This window comes from Microplitis mediator, chromosome 2, assembly GCF_029852145.1.
Source record: "Microplitis mediator isolate UGA2020A chromosome 2, iyMicMedi2.1, whole genome shotgun sequence".
NCBI classification, from domain to species: Eukaryota; Metazoa; Arthropoda; class Insecta; order Hymenoptera; family Braconidae; genus Microplitis; species Microplitis mediator.
In genome coordinates, this window is record NC_079970.1 from 15,550,716 (window position 1) to 15,568,395 (window position 17,680).

Below are 17,680 nucleotides of genomic sequence, written 5' to 3' on the forward strand. Positions count from 1 at the left end.
TGAGTGACGCCAACTCTATGGCCGAATTTCTAGTCAATTTGTAAATAAATTCTAGTCGTTACTTAGTGATAAATTAATTTAAGTAAAAATTAAATAAATAATTAAATAATTCAAAGTTAAAAAAAAGGACGCTAGAATTTAGGGTAAATTAAATCTTGAGTCAAATTGAGAAACGGATTATTTTGTGAGTGGATTAATTTTAGTTGTAGAAATTATAAGTAAGAAAATCATAAATTAAAAGTTATTAATAAATAGTAATTGTGGCGAATAAAATAGTAGAATTCTATGCGTGGAAAATTAAATTAATTGGAAAAGAAAGTGAATGATTAAATGACAAAATTAAACGTGGAAAATTATAAGCATTGAAATTAATTAATTAATAAATTATATTAAGCAAAAAATTAATTAATGAATTGGAAATTTGGAGTTGTAAAATTAAAGTGAAAGTTAATGAGAAATGTTAAAAGTAGAGTCAATTAGTTTGTAGAGTCAAGTTAGAGTAAAGAAACTGTGTCTGTGATGTAAGTCCGGTGGACAAAGATTAAGTTTAAGATATGTCCGGTGGACACTAGAAATGAGAAAATGCGGGTTAACGTCCTGTGGACGGTTTTTTTAAATTAGTAATTAATGAAAATAAGTTTTAACGTCCGGTGGACGGTTTTTTAAAGAGAGTGTGTGTGTGTTACGTCCGGGAGACGCTTAAAATACGTGTGTGTGTGGGTGTGTGAAAAACGTTTAGGGGGCGCATGAGTTTGTCATAAGATTCCGTCCAGGGGACGAGGTAAAAATATTAGTTTGTCATAAGATTATTAATTGTCATTAAGGGAAAATAAATTTAAAAGCAAGTTGCTTAATGAATGGAAATTGAAAACAAAGTTTTAAATAAATTTATTTCAGCCTGTTCATTATTCCTCTCCTCTTTCACAAAATTATAAAAATTACGAACGACCCTAAGCATATAATAAAATTACATTAACATCCGGTTCTGGAAGGCCGAGTCCATCTTCCAGTGGCACCCTAATATTCGTGTATAATACTTAGGTGCGACCAGACTTGGCAAGCTAATGACTCTGTAATAATGTAAGATCTGTGAAAATTATGAGAAAGTAGTTATAGTTTAGAGTCATGTTCGCGATCTATTGTTAATATTATTTTTATAAAATAATCATAAGGAATATGTTAGTCAGTAAGTTAATTATTGCCTAATTAACGTCAAAATGAGATCCAGGTACGTAAGTCGTACGATTTTGATAAAGAAAACATCTAGAGTAATGAATTTAAGATTATTGTTCTAGTTTACCGAGTACTATTTGAGTATCGGTTGGCTCCAGTTTCTTAATTATTTTGAATTAATTTAGTTATAAGGTTTTGACGCGCATCATGTAGATGCCAAGTTGCCGTCCGTCCGGATTTATCAATTTGTTGTATTTTCCGATTCAGTATTTTGTTATAGAGTAAGATTATTTGTATTATGTTCTAGTAATTTGTATATTGCTGAATAAAAATTGCAAATCCGCTAATAATTTGCACGAGTTTGGGATGATTTAACCTGGACCACTCCCTCTCTCCATAAACCTACACACTGAGCGACACCATGGCATACCGTAACTCTGTTTTTAGTTTTCCAGTCTCTGTCTTGTTTTGCTTATAAGTTCTGAGCATTTTAGTTTTAGTTTGAATTTTATTTCTGCGTGGTTTTGGTGATAATTCCACAGATCAAAAATTATCCAGGTTATATTTATGCGTGGTTTATGAGATATTTCCACAGATCAAAAATTATCAAAATTTTCATGATTTACTGGTTTGGTGATTCCAGTGATAAAAATTACCTTGCGCCCTTTTCGTATTGAGACTGGAGGCTAAAGGCAGAGAACGAGGTTGTAGCGCAAAAATTAGCGTATAGTATTTGCGGTATAATATATATGTAGATCTTAACAGGTTAAAAATAAATAAAAAATAAAATCATAAAATGTTAATATGTTTGTGTTCATAATTTATTGATCATGTGTGAACAGGTATATTCATATATAATTATGTGTATGACTTTCATACTCTTTCATATTAATGCATTCATGACCATACCCATTTATGCATAATAATATTTTTTTATGCATGACCATACCTGTCCATAGATAATCATATCTGTTCATATGTGTTCATACATGTTCATATCTGTTCGTACCTGTCCATACCATAATCATATCTGTTCATACATGTTCATTAGGGTGCTTCGTTTGAGATGACTATTTTTTTTTCCAAGCCCCATGTCAAAATATCATTGTACACATTGAAAGAAAAATTCTTACCAAAGATGAGCTCTTAAGTTTAATTTTAAGTACTCGCTAAATGAATTTGAAATTTTCCCATTTGATTAACACGTAAATTTTAATTTTATTTATTCAATCATCTATAGTGTTACATTCTGGCTTATCTATTAATCAGACAGAATATTTTTAATTTTACCAGGTTGACGTCGTTAGGGTGTCGATAGACCCCAGGTGCGTCAGCCGTTGACCTTCTCTTATTTTATGCAAAAAGTTCAATGACTCACCATGGTGGAGATTATGGGCCCCATAAGTTGGCCCAAAGAATAACTTTTTTTCGTAATTTCTTCGCCTCCGCTGGTGCGTACTCGTCTCGGCCGGTGGCCTTAAAATAGGCCTCTGAGTAGTACCCGTAACGAGGGTCGAGGAAATAGATGCTCCCGCTGGGTGGATGGACGGATGGAACGTCCACTGGATCCAACTGCCAACCCTCACTGACACCAGTCCAGAAGACTGGGTTCACCCGTGAATCCTCCTCTGCACAGGAAGAGCTTTGAAGGCTCAGTTCCTCCGTAAAGACGAGCGACTCCAGCTGTTGGACCACACCACAAGAGCTCGTCAGCTCAATAACACAAGAGCTCGAAGGCTCAACGACACAAGAGCTCGACGGCTAAACAACACAAGAGCTCGACAACTCACGAACCTCACTTAACTCGATACCCGAATTTGGAATAACCAACGTCACTGGATCGAGAAGAACTTCCTCGGCAACGATTTCTAGGCGGCGGCGTTGGTGAACTGAACGACCGAGATCCTCGTGGATCGTACGAAGGACTCGACGTAATTGGGCCTTTTTACCTGCCCTTCGGCTTCTCGGCATGAATTTTGGAATTCAGGAAGGAAGTGCTGGGGCTGCCAGTATCGGCGCCCAAAGCAGGTGAGAATATTAGGCTGCCGGAGACGGCGCCCAAAGTTAAAAAGAAAAATGTATTTTGAATGAAATACGGATAGATATATATATTTTGCCTTAATGTCCGAGTGACAGGATCAAGCCAGCGGATTTGTATAGAGTTCTTAGCTCTACTAGATCTTGTGATCGACTGCCTTGATTCTGTCGCTCCTTGGTATAATACATTATCAAAACTGTTAACGTTGCATCTCAGGTTTCCTATGAGAGAATCGTCGTGGCCCGGGTCTCATGTATCGTCATCTGTTTAGACTATCCGCGAGCCACGGCGACTCTCTTATCGCAAGAGATTTCCGTTCCATTGTTGGCGGTGAATAAAAATAATATCGCCAACAAAGTAACGATTAATAATTTATTATTTAATTATGATTCTAAGAAGTGTCGAACCGTTCATTCGCCCACTGCGGCGAATAAATAGTTCGAGACTTCAAAAAAAAAATTTCTCAAAATTTTTATTTAAATTTAATTAAAGCCAGAACGTAACAATAGCTTTACGGCATTTCAAGATATTTGATTGACTATAGGTGGAAATCATAGAGAAAATGTTCCTCTTTGAAAGTGCTCGTAGCTAGTTTATGTTTTGTAACCAAACTCACCGGTAAAAAATTTTAAAGCCAATCTTTCTCAAACTTCATGGTTTCTTTTATTTTACTCACAAACCATCATTTTTACGACAAAATTGTACAGAGCTTTTTTTGTAGGGAATTTGATTTCCTACAAAAGAAGTTAGGTAAGCCATTGCCGTAGAGCTAGTAGTTTTCGAGATAAATCCAATTAAACATCTCAAAATTTGAAAAATCGCTGTTTTATCCAAGATTTTAGTACTCTTTGGTAAAATCATTGCTGAAAACACAAATAATGTATGAGAACAAAATATAAAAATACATATTACACATTCATATGTAAATATAAGAAGTATGAAACAATTATCTTTGTACTGAGAGAGAAAGTAATTGAAAAAGCTTCCGATGGTCAAACAGAGGCGATTGGATTAAATGAAGAAAAGACGGAGGAAATGTAGTAGGAGACAGTTTTGTTTTACATGACATATTTTTGATGATATATTAACCATGATATGTCATATATTTCTTTGGCCACAATTTTATCAACACGTACTAAAATCTTGGTTAAAACAGCAATTTTTCAAATTTTGAGATCTCTACGGTAATGGCTTACATAACTTCTTTTGTAGGAAATCGAATTCCCTACAAAAAAAGCCCTGTACAATTTGGTCGTGAAGTTGATGGTTTGTGAGTAAAATAAAAGAAACCATGAAATTTGAGAAAAAATTGGCTTTAAGATTTTTTACCGGTGAGTTCGGTTCCAAAACATAAATTAGCTACAAACACTTTCAAAAAGGAACGATTTCTCTGTGATTTCCACCTATGGTCAATCAAATATCTTAAAGTGCCGTAAAGCTATAGTTAATTGAATAAATAAAATTAAAATTTACGTGTTAATCAAATGGGAAAATTTCTAATTCATTTAGAGAGTACTTAAAATTAAAATTAAGAGCTCATCTTTGGTGAGAATTTGTTTTTCAATGTGTACAATGATATTTTGACATGGGACTTGGAAAAAAAAAATAGTCATCTCAAACGAAGCACCCTAATGTTCATATATGTTCAGACATGGCCAAAATTCATGTATGATCATGTATGGATGTTCATATGTGATCTTGTATGATTTCTTTTTCTCGGGTGGCCCGCAGGGTCCACCGATTGGCAGATTTTTTTTCAGCATTTTAAAAACTGTTTGCCACAATGTTAAACGCGCGGTAATGATCTGACAATAATATTTTTCGTTAATAATAATAATATATTTTGAAATTTCAAAACGGCAGACGTGGTCGAATGCATTTAAAATTAGCCAAAAATCGATAGCTGTCTTACCTGAGCACCTACCGCGCCCACCACTTTGGGCTTAGTGAGTTCCCGACTCATGTACGGTAGGTATAGAGGCCTCAATTTACAAAAACCCAGGTCTGGTCAAATACATACAGGTAGCCGTTCACTGGCTCTTAGACTATGCGTTAAGTTTTTTTACTTAAAATTAAATATTTATTTTAGCATTGGATAAATCAATTTTCAGAAATCAATATTTGTTGGAACGTCGGCAACCCCTTCCACTCCCCCAATGATATTGACAATTTCAGCTTATTGAAGTAGTAATTACTTTATAAAAATTCGTAGTATTTAAATGAATAAAGGTGATTATTATGTACTTGAGGCCCAAATATTTTGAAGTGATACTCGTTTTCTATAAAAAATTAATTGAACAATGCCGAGAAAATCAGGCTCTCAGCCGCGTAATTGTTAAAAAAATTGAAATTATGAAAATAACATTATTTTATTCAGTGTAGTGTGTATTGCTAATGAGCTGTGTTTGAATTTTACACAGCGTAGCGTTTTGCAAAGTTCGAAATTTTACGTAATATGTAAAGTAAATGTAAAAATTTAGTTGTCCAAATAAAAAAACCCCAAAATTTTCAATGCGCTGGTAGATAGTGAAGCCTAAATTTAGAAATATCTTTTTCTTCATAACTCGGTCGAAAATACGTATCTCCGGCATCAATTTCGCGGCAGAAAGTCTAACATTCGTGCCGTGCTGGAATTACTTGCGTGCCATTTATAACAGCGAGCGGCAAGGAAGTAATAGCGGGACGAAAGAGTTTTTTGTGCACATTGTTACCCGGTTGTACATGCTCGGCTTCGCCTCGGGCATTATGGCGCGCAGTGCAGGAATCTCAACTTTCTGCCCTTGTAGTGTAATATACTATTGTTTTAGCGGAAAGTTTCATCGTCATGACTGGTGTATCGTATGAAGGGTATTTATTCAACTTAGATCAAAGGCATCATAATGAAACTAGCCAGCGCTATGTATGTACCAATCACAGTTCTGCTAGGCGGTGTCAACTCAAGTTATGGCTATTGACTAACGGCCGATTTTTAAAAATTAGGAACTATAATCACCCTTCACTGGAGGTAATACCTACTGAATCACGTACACCAGCTCGAAGTGCACCAGCAGTAAGAAGATTACCCCGAAGAAAGTAAATGTATAATTTTGAATGTAAATTTTATTTTAATTATTAATTCTGGTTTCTTTATTAATTTTTCTTTAATTACTTACAGTAACCCACGTCTTGTAAATATACCACCAAGATTTAAAGATCTTGGTCATAATTTGTTATTGATCCGGTAACCGGTAGAATTTATCAAGGCCAAGTCACTGGCGTTGATAATTCTATTGGTTACCTGTTTGGCGACACAGACTTAATCAACCAACTAGGATAAGTGTCAGAATGGCATATTGACATATCTTTTCAAGTAAATAAAAAATATCAATTAAAAAAAAATTTTAACATTATGAAATTAGAGTTCTCAATTTTTATTCAAATTTATTTCAATTTTAGTGCGTACTCTTACAAATAAATTGTGTCTTATTGCTAACAATCATACTGTGACGGGAAAATACAGTAAGATGAAATATTTGCATTAAAATTCAAAAATTGTATTGTATGATTTATAAATGGGATTTCATTATTTTACAGGGCACCCCGGTGTTGTTTACACTATGGATGAAAAAATCCCAGTTACTATTTTCATCAATTTGGAATTGGATAAGGCATTCAATTTCAGGAGTTGATGAAAATTTAAAAAATATATGTTGTGATTGTGACAAGGAATTATTGACGTCATTAAAAATATGTATGCCTCAAATCCAGCGCAGAGGATCGTGGGTAAAAGTCGCCAAGGTACGATTTGAATTACACAGAATAATTCAAATAATACTATAATCGTTGACCCATACTTATAATAATAATTACTTGTAACAACAATTAATTTACTTATTCTTCAGGGTCTTTTCCGGAAGTGGCAATCTATGAACTCACCTAACCGCAGCCATGACCAAGCTGGAATGTTGAACCTCACATGGAGCCTATCATTTATGCTGCTGCCATTGTGTAATGAAGCAATACGGATTACTACAGAAATGCTTCGGGCCCACAGTGATAGGAATCCGAGTTATTTAAATTTTGAGAAATGTTTAAATGAAGAAGTAAAACCACAAAAAGACAATATTTCGATATAAAGTGCTCCGTGGTGTGTGGTTGAATTGAGCAAAAATTATAATGCAACTTCGATTAGCCACTTTGGTGAATTACATCCATCAATTGAAAATTTTCTGAGTTACAATAACATTCATTGAATATCGATGATTGTAATTATATTGTAACACTCGTAAATTTTGGATTTCAGAAAAACACTCAACATATATTAGTTCTGAAAGAAGTCGTTGGGACCAGAACTACCGAAGACTCAGTCCAAATTAGTATAACGAAACTGCTAGGGTCCTGAAGGATAGATTATGAAGGGGAAGGTAAATTTATAGTATTTAAAAATTTTTCAAAAGTCATTTGTAGAAGTATTAAAAAATTTGATGAAATGAATAATAATTTTTGAATGTTTACAGTTGCCAAACTTTCAATTTTATGACTTTAATAGGCAGGTCAAGATGAGAGATACACTCACGCTTGGATGTCACTGTTGACAGGTAGCAATATAAGTGATAAAAAAAATATTAAAAATATATACATGTACGCAATTATGAAGTGAATAGTGAAATTAATTGTAATCAATTTCTTTTTCCTAGTCCTGTACGATAACTTGAGGTCAGGCAGGGAATATTTTAATTTGTATGCGGTGTCTGAAGAATATGTAGTGCCGGAAAATGTCCCAATACTAGGAGCAGCTCAAGAAAATGCAGAAATCGAAAATCAAGAGGTCATCGAGATTGACCATTTGAAAATCCCTAAGTAATAAACATACAGCAAGATGAGCAAAGTTCTATGGTAAGCCATATATATATATATATATATATATATATATATATATATATATATATATATATATATATATATATATATATATATATATATATATATATATATATATATATATATTAGGGTGCTTCGTTTCCGGCAAAAGTATTTTTTTCGTTGCTCATCAAGCAAAATATTGTTTTTTATGCTGAAACAAAAATTCCTGCCAAGTTTGAGCTCTTAATTCCAATCCTAAGTACATTCCATTTGATTTCAAAGATATCCCATTTAAAATACATGTAAATTTAATTACTTTTTTTTTAACTTTCTAATACTCAGCTGCATTTTATGATATCGGCGCGGTTTTGGTCGCAAATTGTAGGGCATTTGGTGTTCTTCAAAAGTGCCCATAGTTACTTAGCTGTAATTCCAGCTGTTTCACTAGTGTCCGTTGCGAAAGTTATTTTTCCTATGAAATTGACCTTTATTGGCTTGCAGAACGTAAACCAATGAAACTACACTAAAAATGTTAATAGAAATTTTATAGGAAATTTTATTCCCTTCAAAAAAAGTCCTATGAGTCAAGTCGCTAAAGTCCATAGTTTCCAAGTTATAGTAATTTTAATAATTTGAAAAATAAAATATTAAAAAAAACAATTACAATTGATATTTTATTTTTCAAATTATTTTTCAAAAAAATTTTTTCCGTAGTCGAGATCTATTAGTATAACATCATTTCAGAATTTCCTTATCAATAAGAATCATTTATAGTTAGCCATTTTTTTTTTTTTTTTTAAAACAAAAATTTCTTTTTGTTCAATGTTTTAGTGATTACGAGTTTTGTAACGTTTCAACTTACTATTTTATTTAAATTAATTAAAATTATGTTCTTATTTTAACCCTTAATCCTATTGTGGATTGGCTCGCTGGATTGCCAGGATTCTTAAGGATAGGATATCAGGGTGGTGACGTTATTATTACTAAGTTAAAGTTAAATTGACCAGAAGACCTTTTCTTTAGATATATATATATATATATATAATCATTTATTGAAAATGACTTATTAACTAAGTACATGAAAAAAAAGTAATTTATTTGGAAAAGTTATATTTGGTAGTGGATTCCCTCTAGTGGCTGGCCGCTACTCTGCAATAGGTTGCTGTATGAGTGTTGCTGGACTGTTTCTGCTGGACCTGATATACGCCACCGCTGAGGAACTTCTCTGAGATTACAGTCTCGTACGGGTACTCCCACTGTATCTCAACTTGACTATTGATAGGTCTGGCTCTACTGTTTGGCTGTTGTTGGTTCTCGTTGCTCTGCGTCACTGGTTTTGGGGCTGTTCGGTAGTGACTCGTGGACTTGGCTGCTGTTTGCCCGCTTCTATCTCTGGCTCCGTGTCTTCTTCAATTTCTGCCCGAACTCTGTAGCCTCCTCCGCTGAAAAAGTTCCGCTGTACTGTGTTGCATGGGACTGCCTGGCCTTCTGTGGAACCGTCTGTGGACTCCTGTATGTCGCAGTAACCTCCACTAAAGAATATCCTTCGTACGGTGGCCCCAGGAAAGCAGTGAGTGTGTAGAATCGCGACTATCCCACCGCCCTTTGGTTCCTTGGTCGCTGATAGTACCCAGCGCTCTCCACCGCTGTTAAATTGCCTCCGGACTGCTTGTTCGGGTATACAGGTGTTCCTTGAATACTGCATCAATCACCGCTATGGCCACCTTGCCCCGTTTTGGCGTCGTATGCTGTGTACTGCTACTGCTGCCGTCAGTATACCCTTGTATACTGTGGATGATTGCTCTGCTACTGCTGCCAGTATACCCCTGTATACTGTGTAAGATTGCTCTGCTTTGCTGCCAGTATACCCCGTATACTGTGTAATGCTGCTCTGCTACGCTGCCAGTATACCCCGTATACTGTGTAAGACTGCTCTGCTTTGCTGCCAGTATACCTCGTATACTGTGTAATGCTGCTCTGCTACGCTGCCAGTATACCCCGTATACTGTGCAAGATTGCTTGCCTAGCGGCGGCACTCGGAACTACCGCTGCTAAATTGCATGCAATCGCCCATTTTCTCTCTCTCTCTCTCTCTCTCCTAATGCTGTCTCTTTCTTCTTCTTCTCTTCTTTCACCCGATCTTCGCTTCCAAGAATTTAAATTCTCTTCCACGAATTTTATTTCTTTTCTTTTTTTTATCTTCCCTTCTCACTTGCTCTTACGTATTTATTCCTTTTTATATATACATATATATATATATATATAGACGTGTAATTATTTTTTTTTTATTTATTTTTTTCGTAAATTAAAAATTAAAGTTTAAGATTAAAATTAAAAATTAAAATTAACATTAAAAATTAAAATTAAAAATTAAAATTTAGAATTTTTGTGACTCGTCACATTCCCCTCCTACTTCGCAAAAAAAAAACGTAGTTTTTTTTTTTTTTTTTTTTTAATGTATTTTTTTTTTATAAATATATATTTTTTTTTTTTTAAATATATTTTTTTTAAATATATATATATATATATATATATTTTTTTTTTTTTATTATTGTTATTTATTTATTTATTATTATTATGTATATAAATATATATATTTTTCTTTTATTAAAATTAAAATGAACTAATATTATTGTTAGAATAAAAAAAATTTTAAAAAAGTCGTGATTATTATTTTTTTTCTATTTTTATTTTTAGCAAAAAAAATTTTAATTAAGCAATACAAAATAATACATAGTTTTTTTTCTTTTCTTTTATAACTAATAAATTTTATGACGAAAGAACAAAGTATTAAAAATGATTATAATAAAAAAAATGAAATAAATAAAAAAAAAAGATGATATGGAGTTGACCGTGGATTTCATCCGAACAAATCTTCAACCGTCCTCCTTCTTTTCCTCCGTGGCTTCGGTGGCTTCACCTCGCTAGTGCTCTCTGCACTCTGCTCCCCTTTGCCTGGTGTTGGTGGCAAGCGTTGCGGTGTCTGATCATTCAGAAACTCTGAAGAGATGTCTCTTAACGGCTTCTGCTGAGACTCCTGGTCTGTCTGGGTCGCTTGTGTTACCATAATTTTTGTCGTCGTCATTATGTCTACCGCCCGCAATTCCCACTTGATCCCTTTGTTTGGGATCCGCGGGTCTTGCCTCGTCTGCTCTGTCTCCTCCTCCGACGGTGACTCGACCTCAGGGATTTTGGTTATCATTCTTTTTACTGCTATGTGTCGCCTTGGTGTGGTGGCTTTTTTCCGCCATGACATCCGATCTGCCTCAAGACGGTGTCGGCTCGTACTGCTCAAATGCCTCTCCCAGTTATGCCCGAGTCGATGTCTCGACTGGGCCCTCAAGAATCTCCTCCTCTCTGGTGTTGGCATTCTCCGTGCTATCAACCGCCTGTCCCTTGGTGGTGTCCGTGACCTTCCGCGTCTTGGTGCTTTAATGTCTCGCTTATGAGGACTGTCATTTTTTCTGCTTTCCGTGTCATGCCTTGACTTTGCTGGTCTTACTTCGTCCGGCCTTTGTCTGTCAGACCTTGGCCCTGCTGACTCTACCTTGGTTGGATCATGTCCGTTTGGCTTCTTTGGCTTTACTGTCTCCACCTTGGTTGGCTCATGGCTATTCGGTTTTTTCGGTTTGACTGACTCCCCCTTGGCTGGCTCGTTACTGACAGTCTCCCTTGGCTTTGCTGACTCCACCTTGGCTGGCTCGTTACTGTGAGCCTTCCGCGGTTTGACTGGTTCCACCTCGGCTGGTTCATTACCGACAGTCTCCCTTGGCTTTACTGTCTCCACCTTGGTTGGCTCATGGCTATTCGGTTTTCTCGGTTTGACTGACTCCCCCTTGGCTGGCTCGTTACTGACAGTCTCCCTTGACTCGTGATTGTCTGACTCTACTGAAACCACCTTGGCTGGCTCGGGATTGAATGGCTCTACTGGCTCTGCCTTGACTGCTCTTTTTTTTCGTCTTAACCGTGCTGGCTTCCCGCTAGATTGTTGTTTCGTGGTAGATCGTGTTACAATCTTTGTCAGTCCTTGGTCCTCTCCGGTTGTCAAGTCGCCTCCCCCCTTGGCATCCATTTGAGAGTTGGTTGTTGATCTTTTATCGAATGCTTCACTCTGAGCTCGACTCATCTCTGTCAGCTTGACTTGAGGATGTTTTTAAAACTTTGGTCTTGTCACTTTACTGAACGGTAGTTCAATATTGCTCGGCTGCTGTTCACGATTTTGAGCTTTTTTGATGACAATTGCCTCGTGCTTCATTGTTCCGTGGTTTATTGTCAGTTTACGGTCCTCTGCTGCAGGCTCCTTTATTATTAGTGTCATCGTACTTGGTGTTCCTTCTGTTTTTCCCTCCTCCTCGGAAGATGTGCTGATCAACATTATCTCCTCTATGTCGTTTGCTCGGTGGCTGCTCATGCCCTCATCCTCGTCGTCTACACATGGCATGTCCAATGCCGGCTTTGGAGATGGATGGCTCTCCTTGAATCTCCCAGACCGTGGTGAATCGGACGTCGATGTCACCTGCGATTCAGGGCTGGAGCTCGACGATGTTGAGGATGACGATGATGATGATGATGATGACAAACTCCGTTTTGCTCCGTGCTCCTTTACCTTCAGGCTTCTGCTTTCTCGTTCCATTTTTGTTTTCTTGGCTTCTATTAGGTACTGTTTACTACCGATGTTGGCGGTTGACTGATTTGAGCCCTCTCGCATCGCTCTTTTTATAGCCGGAATCCCCACTCTTCGACTACTCCTTTCCTCTCTCCATGGTTCCCTTCCTAGTCCTCTCATTGGATCGCAACTACCGACGACGTTTCTGATTGGATCGCACAAGCCGTTAAGTTCGCAGAAGCCGTTGCTGTAGCTGTGTACTTCAAGGACTTCTCTGATTGGCTCGCAGGTTCCGATTTTGCCGTTCTCGTCGCTGATTGGATCGCACATCCCGATGTCGTCTCTGATTGGCTCGCGCATCCCGACGACATCAATTTGAATGTTTTCTGCCTTCCGGACCAATTTTAAATCCTTTACGTGTATTCTGTATGTATCCCCATCTTCTCCCTCAATTATTACAATGACTGGACTCTCTTTCTCCATGATTGTATAATTTCCAGTGCATTTTGGTGCGAGTGTGGCTGAGATCTGGTTTTCTGCTGATGATAACGTGTACTCCTTTTTCATCACTGTGTCCCCGATGCCTGGTATCCATTTATCTCTTTTCTTGTTGTAGCAGACCGCTTGCTTAGTGAATGCGTGGGCTTGGTTTATCCGCAACAATTCATAGGCCTCTTGTAGTCGATTTACCCGCTCTTTAATATTATCTGACTCCTCTAATGTCATCCTTCCCTCTAGCTGCGACCTTGTACTCTCTGGTGCGTCTAACTCACGTCCGTAGTTCAAGTATGCTGGAGTGAACTGCGTTGTCTCATGTTTTGCTGTATTATATGCAAGTGCCAACTCGCTCAGCTTGTCCGCCCATGTCCGTTGTGTACTTCCGATGAATTGAGCCACCATGGTTTTAATGACTCTGTTCGTTCTCTCCACCGGATTACATTGAGGTGAGTAAGGTGGTGTCCTGATATGCTGGATACTATATCTGCTGCACATGTTTGCAAATATATTGCTGGTAAATTGAGTTCCGTTGTCCGTGATGATGTTATTTGGTCTTCCGAATCTCAGCAACACCTTCTCCTTGATTGCTTCTACTGTTGGCTCTGCTGTGGCTTTCTTCAATGGCTGGAGCTCTACCCACTTCGTGAATTTATCCTGGATCACCAGGATAAAAATAAATCCTTTTATCGATTTGGTTAGTGGTCCCACGATGTCCATTGTTACCACCTGCCATGGCCGTATAGCTTCAATCGTACCCATTTTCCCCGGTGGTTTGAACTGTGGTGTCTTGTACTTCTGGCATGACTCGCAGTTTTTTATGTAATTTATTATCTCCTTCCTCATTCTTGGCCAGTAGTATCGTCGGGAGATCCTGGCAACTATTTTTGTGACTCCTAGGTGTCCCGATGTTGGATCATCATGATTCTCTCTGATGATTTTGTTCCTTAATCCATGGGCAACACATAGCTTCCACGCATCTGCTTTCTCGTTGTAGTTTAGGGTATGGTGGATGTGTCTGTATAGTCTTCCCTCGTGAACTGCGTAATCTTGATACTTCTCCGGGTCATCTTGTACTTTCTTTATCATCTGCTGGTACCAGGGATCTGCTTCATCATCCAGGGTCAATATTGTCTCGTTCGTGATCTCTTCCTCGTCCTCCCCTGATGCCTCTATAGGAGACCGTGATAGTGCATCTGCTACCTTATTCATCGTACCCTTCCTGTAGATGACCGTGTACTGGAACTGCTGCAAGTAAATTGCCCATCTCGCCAGACGTCCTGATGGGTTGCTGATATTTTGGAGTCACTTTAACGATTGGTGATCCGTGATTACTTTGAATTCATATCCCTCCAGGTAGTGCCTCATCTTTTGAATTCCCCAGACCACGGCCAGACACTCCTTCTCTGTAGTTGAGTAGTTGACTTCGTGATTATTCAACGTGCGACTTGCGTATGCTATGACATGTTCCTCTCCGTTGTCCTGTTGAGTCAATACCACTCCCAGACCTTGATCACTTGCATCAGTTTGGAGTGTAAATGGTAGAGAAAAATCCGGTGCTGCCAGTATTGGGGCCGTCGTCAATGCTGCTTTTAATTTCTCAAATGCATCCTGCTGTTCTTCTGTCCATCTCCATTGGTACTTCTTTTGGAGTAACTTCGTTAATGGTTTAGTTAGGTCCGAGCAGTTATTGATGAATCTTCTGTACCATGATATCATCCCCATGAATCTCCTCAGCTTTTGTCGTTGTCGGGGCAGGCAGTTCAACAATTGATTTGACCTTCTCTGGATCCGTGTGAATACCATCCTTGTTGATGATGTGGCCCAAGTACACGATTTTGTCCTGGAAGAAGTGACTTTTCTCGGGGTTGATCTTCAATTTTGCTCTCCTCAGTCTTTCCAGTACCTCCAACACGTTGTGGAAATGTTCAGCCAAATCTCTCCCAAGTATTATTATGTCATCGAAGTAGGCAAAGGCTTGTCCCTCCATCTCTGGTCCAATTATCTGGTCCAAATTCCTCTGGAACGTTGCTGGTGCTGAGTGAAGTCCGAACGGCATCCTCGTGAAGTGGAATAGGCCTCTATTTGGTACGGCAAATGCAGTGATCTCTTTACTGGACTCCTCCAATGGTATTTGCCAATATCCATCCTTTAGATCTATAGTTGAAAAATATTTTGAATCTTTCAACTTGTCTAACGTGGCTTGGACCTGTGGCAGTGGGTAGGCGTCCTTCTCCGTCACTTCATTGATCTTTCTGAAGTCTATACACACTCGATGCTTATTATTCTTCTTTTTCACTATCACCACCGGTGATGTCCATGGGCTTTTGGATGGCTCGATGACTATTTCCTCGATCATCCTGTCCACTTCTTTATTTAAAATGGCTTGCATGGCTGGATTCTTGGGCGTGTACCTGAATTTTATGGGCTCCGTCGTCTTAAATTTGATCCTGTGCGGTGAAAGAAGAGCTGGACCCTTCTGCTTGTTCAGTTCCTCCACTGCTTTCTTAATAACTCCTCACATTTCCTCCTTTTCTTTTTCTTCATCATCCGTCCGCTCATCCACATCATTGAGTATGTGAACCTCCGACCGTTTGCTCGTTTCCCATGGAGGTCTCAGCTGTAGACTGAACTGCATCCTGGTCAATATGTCCATCCCAAGAATCATTGGCTTCGAAATAGATGGTATTATGCTGAAATGGAACTTCCGTACTTCGCCGAATATTTGAGATTTGATTTTTGCCACTCCGATAATTGGTAGATTGCTGCCGTCTGCTTGAGCTGCCACTATGTTGCTTGGCTGGTACTCCATGCTTCTCTATGCACTCTGTATCTTTCCCCATGTCTCTCCATTTATACAGAACCTTGTGGCCCCTGTATCCATTAATGCCTGGATTGAGTTTCTTCCCACGATTACATCAGTGTACAGCCTGTCATCACTCTTCTTATAGTACCACATCCGGCCTCCGTCTGCTCCTCTTACTGATTCTCTGGGTTGTTGACTCTGTATTCTGTTTGGCTGATTGTTGCTGGAGTGAACTGATGCTCTGGAACTTGAATTGCTTCTCTGTTGCCGAAGTTCATTCCCTGCTGTAGTATTTGCCTGTCCAGTTGCTACTGCTGACCACTCTGTCTGTCTTCCGCATACACCGTTTGGCTCTGTTGTTGGGGTCGACTGGCTGGCCCGTTCCGGTCGACCCTTCTGTAGATTCCCGGGTTTGGGCATGTACAGTCACTTGAGAATACGTCTGCTTTTCCACATCTGATGCAAAACTTCTTCCACTCGTTCCTGCAGTCTGGCTTGAAGTGTCCCCGTTGACCACATCTCCAGCATGATTCGCCTCGTACGTATGGCTGGTTGATCGTACTGACTTCCTCGTTCTTTCTTTTCATTTTGTCCGGCTTGAAGGCTATCACTGGGATTGTGCTGTTTCTTTGAGTCCCCGAAGCTGGTTTATAGTTCCTCTCTTGAACTAGTACTCTCTCGTAGTCGTTCGCTAGTTTGATTAGATCTGCCACTGTCCGTACGTCGCTGCGCCTGATGTAGTGCTGGTAATCTGGTTTGAGATTGTAGTAGAGTCGATCCAGTTGACTTTGCTCGCTCATCTGCCCGTACCGTCTCATCATGGTCTCTGAAGCTGTTATATATTCCCGAGCCTCTTCCTTTGGCCCTTGCATTCGGTGCCTGATCTCCTCCTCTAGTCTCACATTGATATCTACTGGCAAGTAGAACTTCTTTAACTGGTCCACGAACTCCTCCCAGCTTCTCCAGTTAGCCTTGGTGTTGTGGTACCACATCAGTGCGTTGTCCCTGTAAGACTGCTCTGCTTTGCTGCCAGTATACCCCGTATACTGTGTATGATTGCTCTGCTACTGCTGCCAGTATACCCCTATATACTGTGTAAGATTGCTCTGCTTTGCTGCCAGTATACCTCGTATACTGTGTAATGCTGATCTGCTACCCTGCCAGTATACCCCGTATACTGGTAAGACTGCTCTACTTTGCTGCCAGTATACCCCGTATACTGTGTATGATTGCTCTGCTACTGCTGCCAGTATACCCCTGTATACTGTGTAAGATTGCTCTGCTTTGCTGCCAGTATACCTCGTATACTGTGTAATGCTGCTCTGCACGGAAAAAAATAGATAGGAATGGTTACTGTGCTACACAGGAATGATCGTAAAGTATGTAAAAACTAACCTTAGCACATTACTAGTTCTCGTTATAATAGGAATGGGTCGTTTTTACATACGACTGAGTATGATCTAACATAGCAACCATTACTATGTTACACATTATGCCGAAAACATGAGTGGTTATCGTGTTCACAGTCACTGTTCGCTTCCTAGATAATACAGATTCCTTTCGGCAGTCGATGTGTTACTATATAAAATAGGTATATGTCCTGTGTTGAGATGCGAAAGATTCCTCGGACAAATGCGTTCCATTGTCGTTCAGCATAGTAACCATTCCTGTGCTGGACAGGAACTGTTGCTTTCAGTCACATGTCTGAGTGCTGTTTAAA

The 17,680-nt window shown here is 38.6% G+C and overlaps 1 protein-coding gene across 1 annotated transcript; it reads right to left on the reverse strand.

Annotated features, from left to right (window-relative positions):
• Positions 1 to 10,913: 10,913 nt before the first annotated feature.
• On the reverse strand, positions 10,914 to 12,179 carry LOC130663185 (proteoglycan 4-like). The gene has a single exon (XM_057462302.1). It carries the CDS (start codon positions 12,177 to 12,179, stop codon positions 10,914 to 10,916), a length of 1,266 nt encoding a protein of 421 aa, XP_057318285.1.
• Positions 12,180 to 17,680: the final 5,501 nt, after the last annotated feature.

Bases quoted from the DNA above. Each gene is read 5' to 3' on its own strand.
- LOC130663185 (XM_057462302.1), bottom strand. From the start codon at position 12,179: ATGAGTCGAGCTCAGAGTGAAGCATTCGATAAAAGATCAACAACCAAC.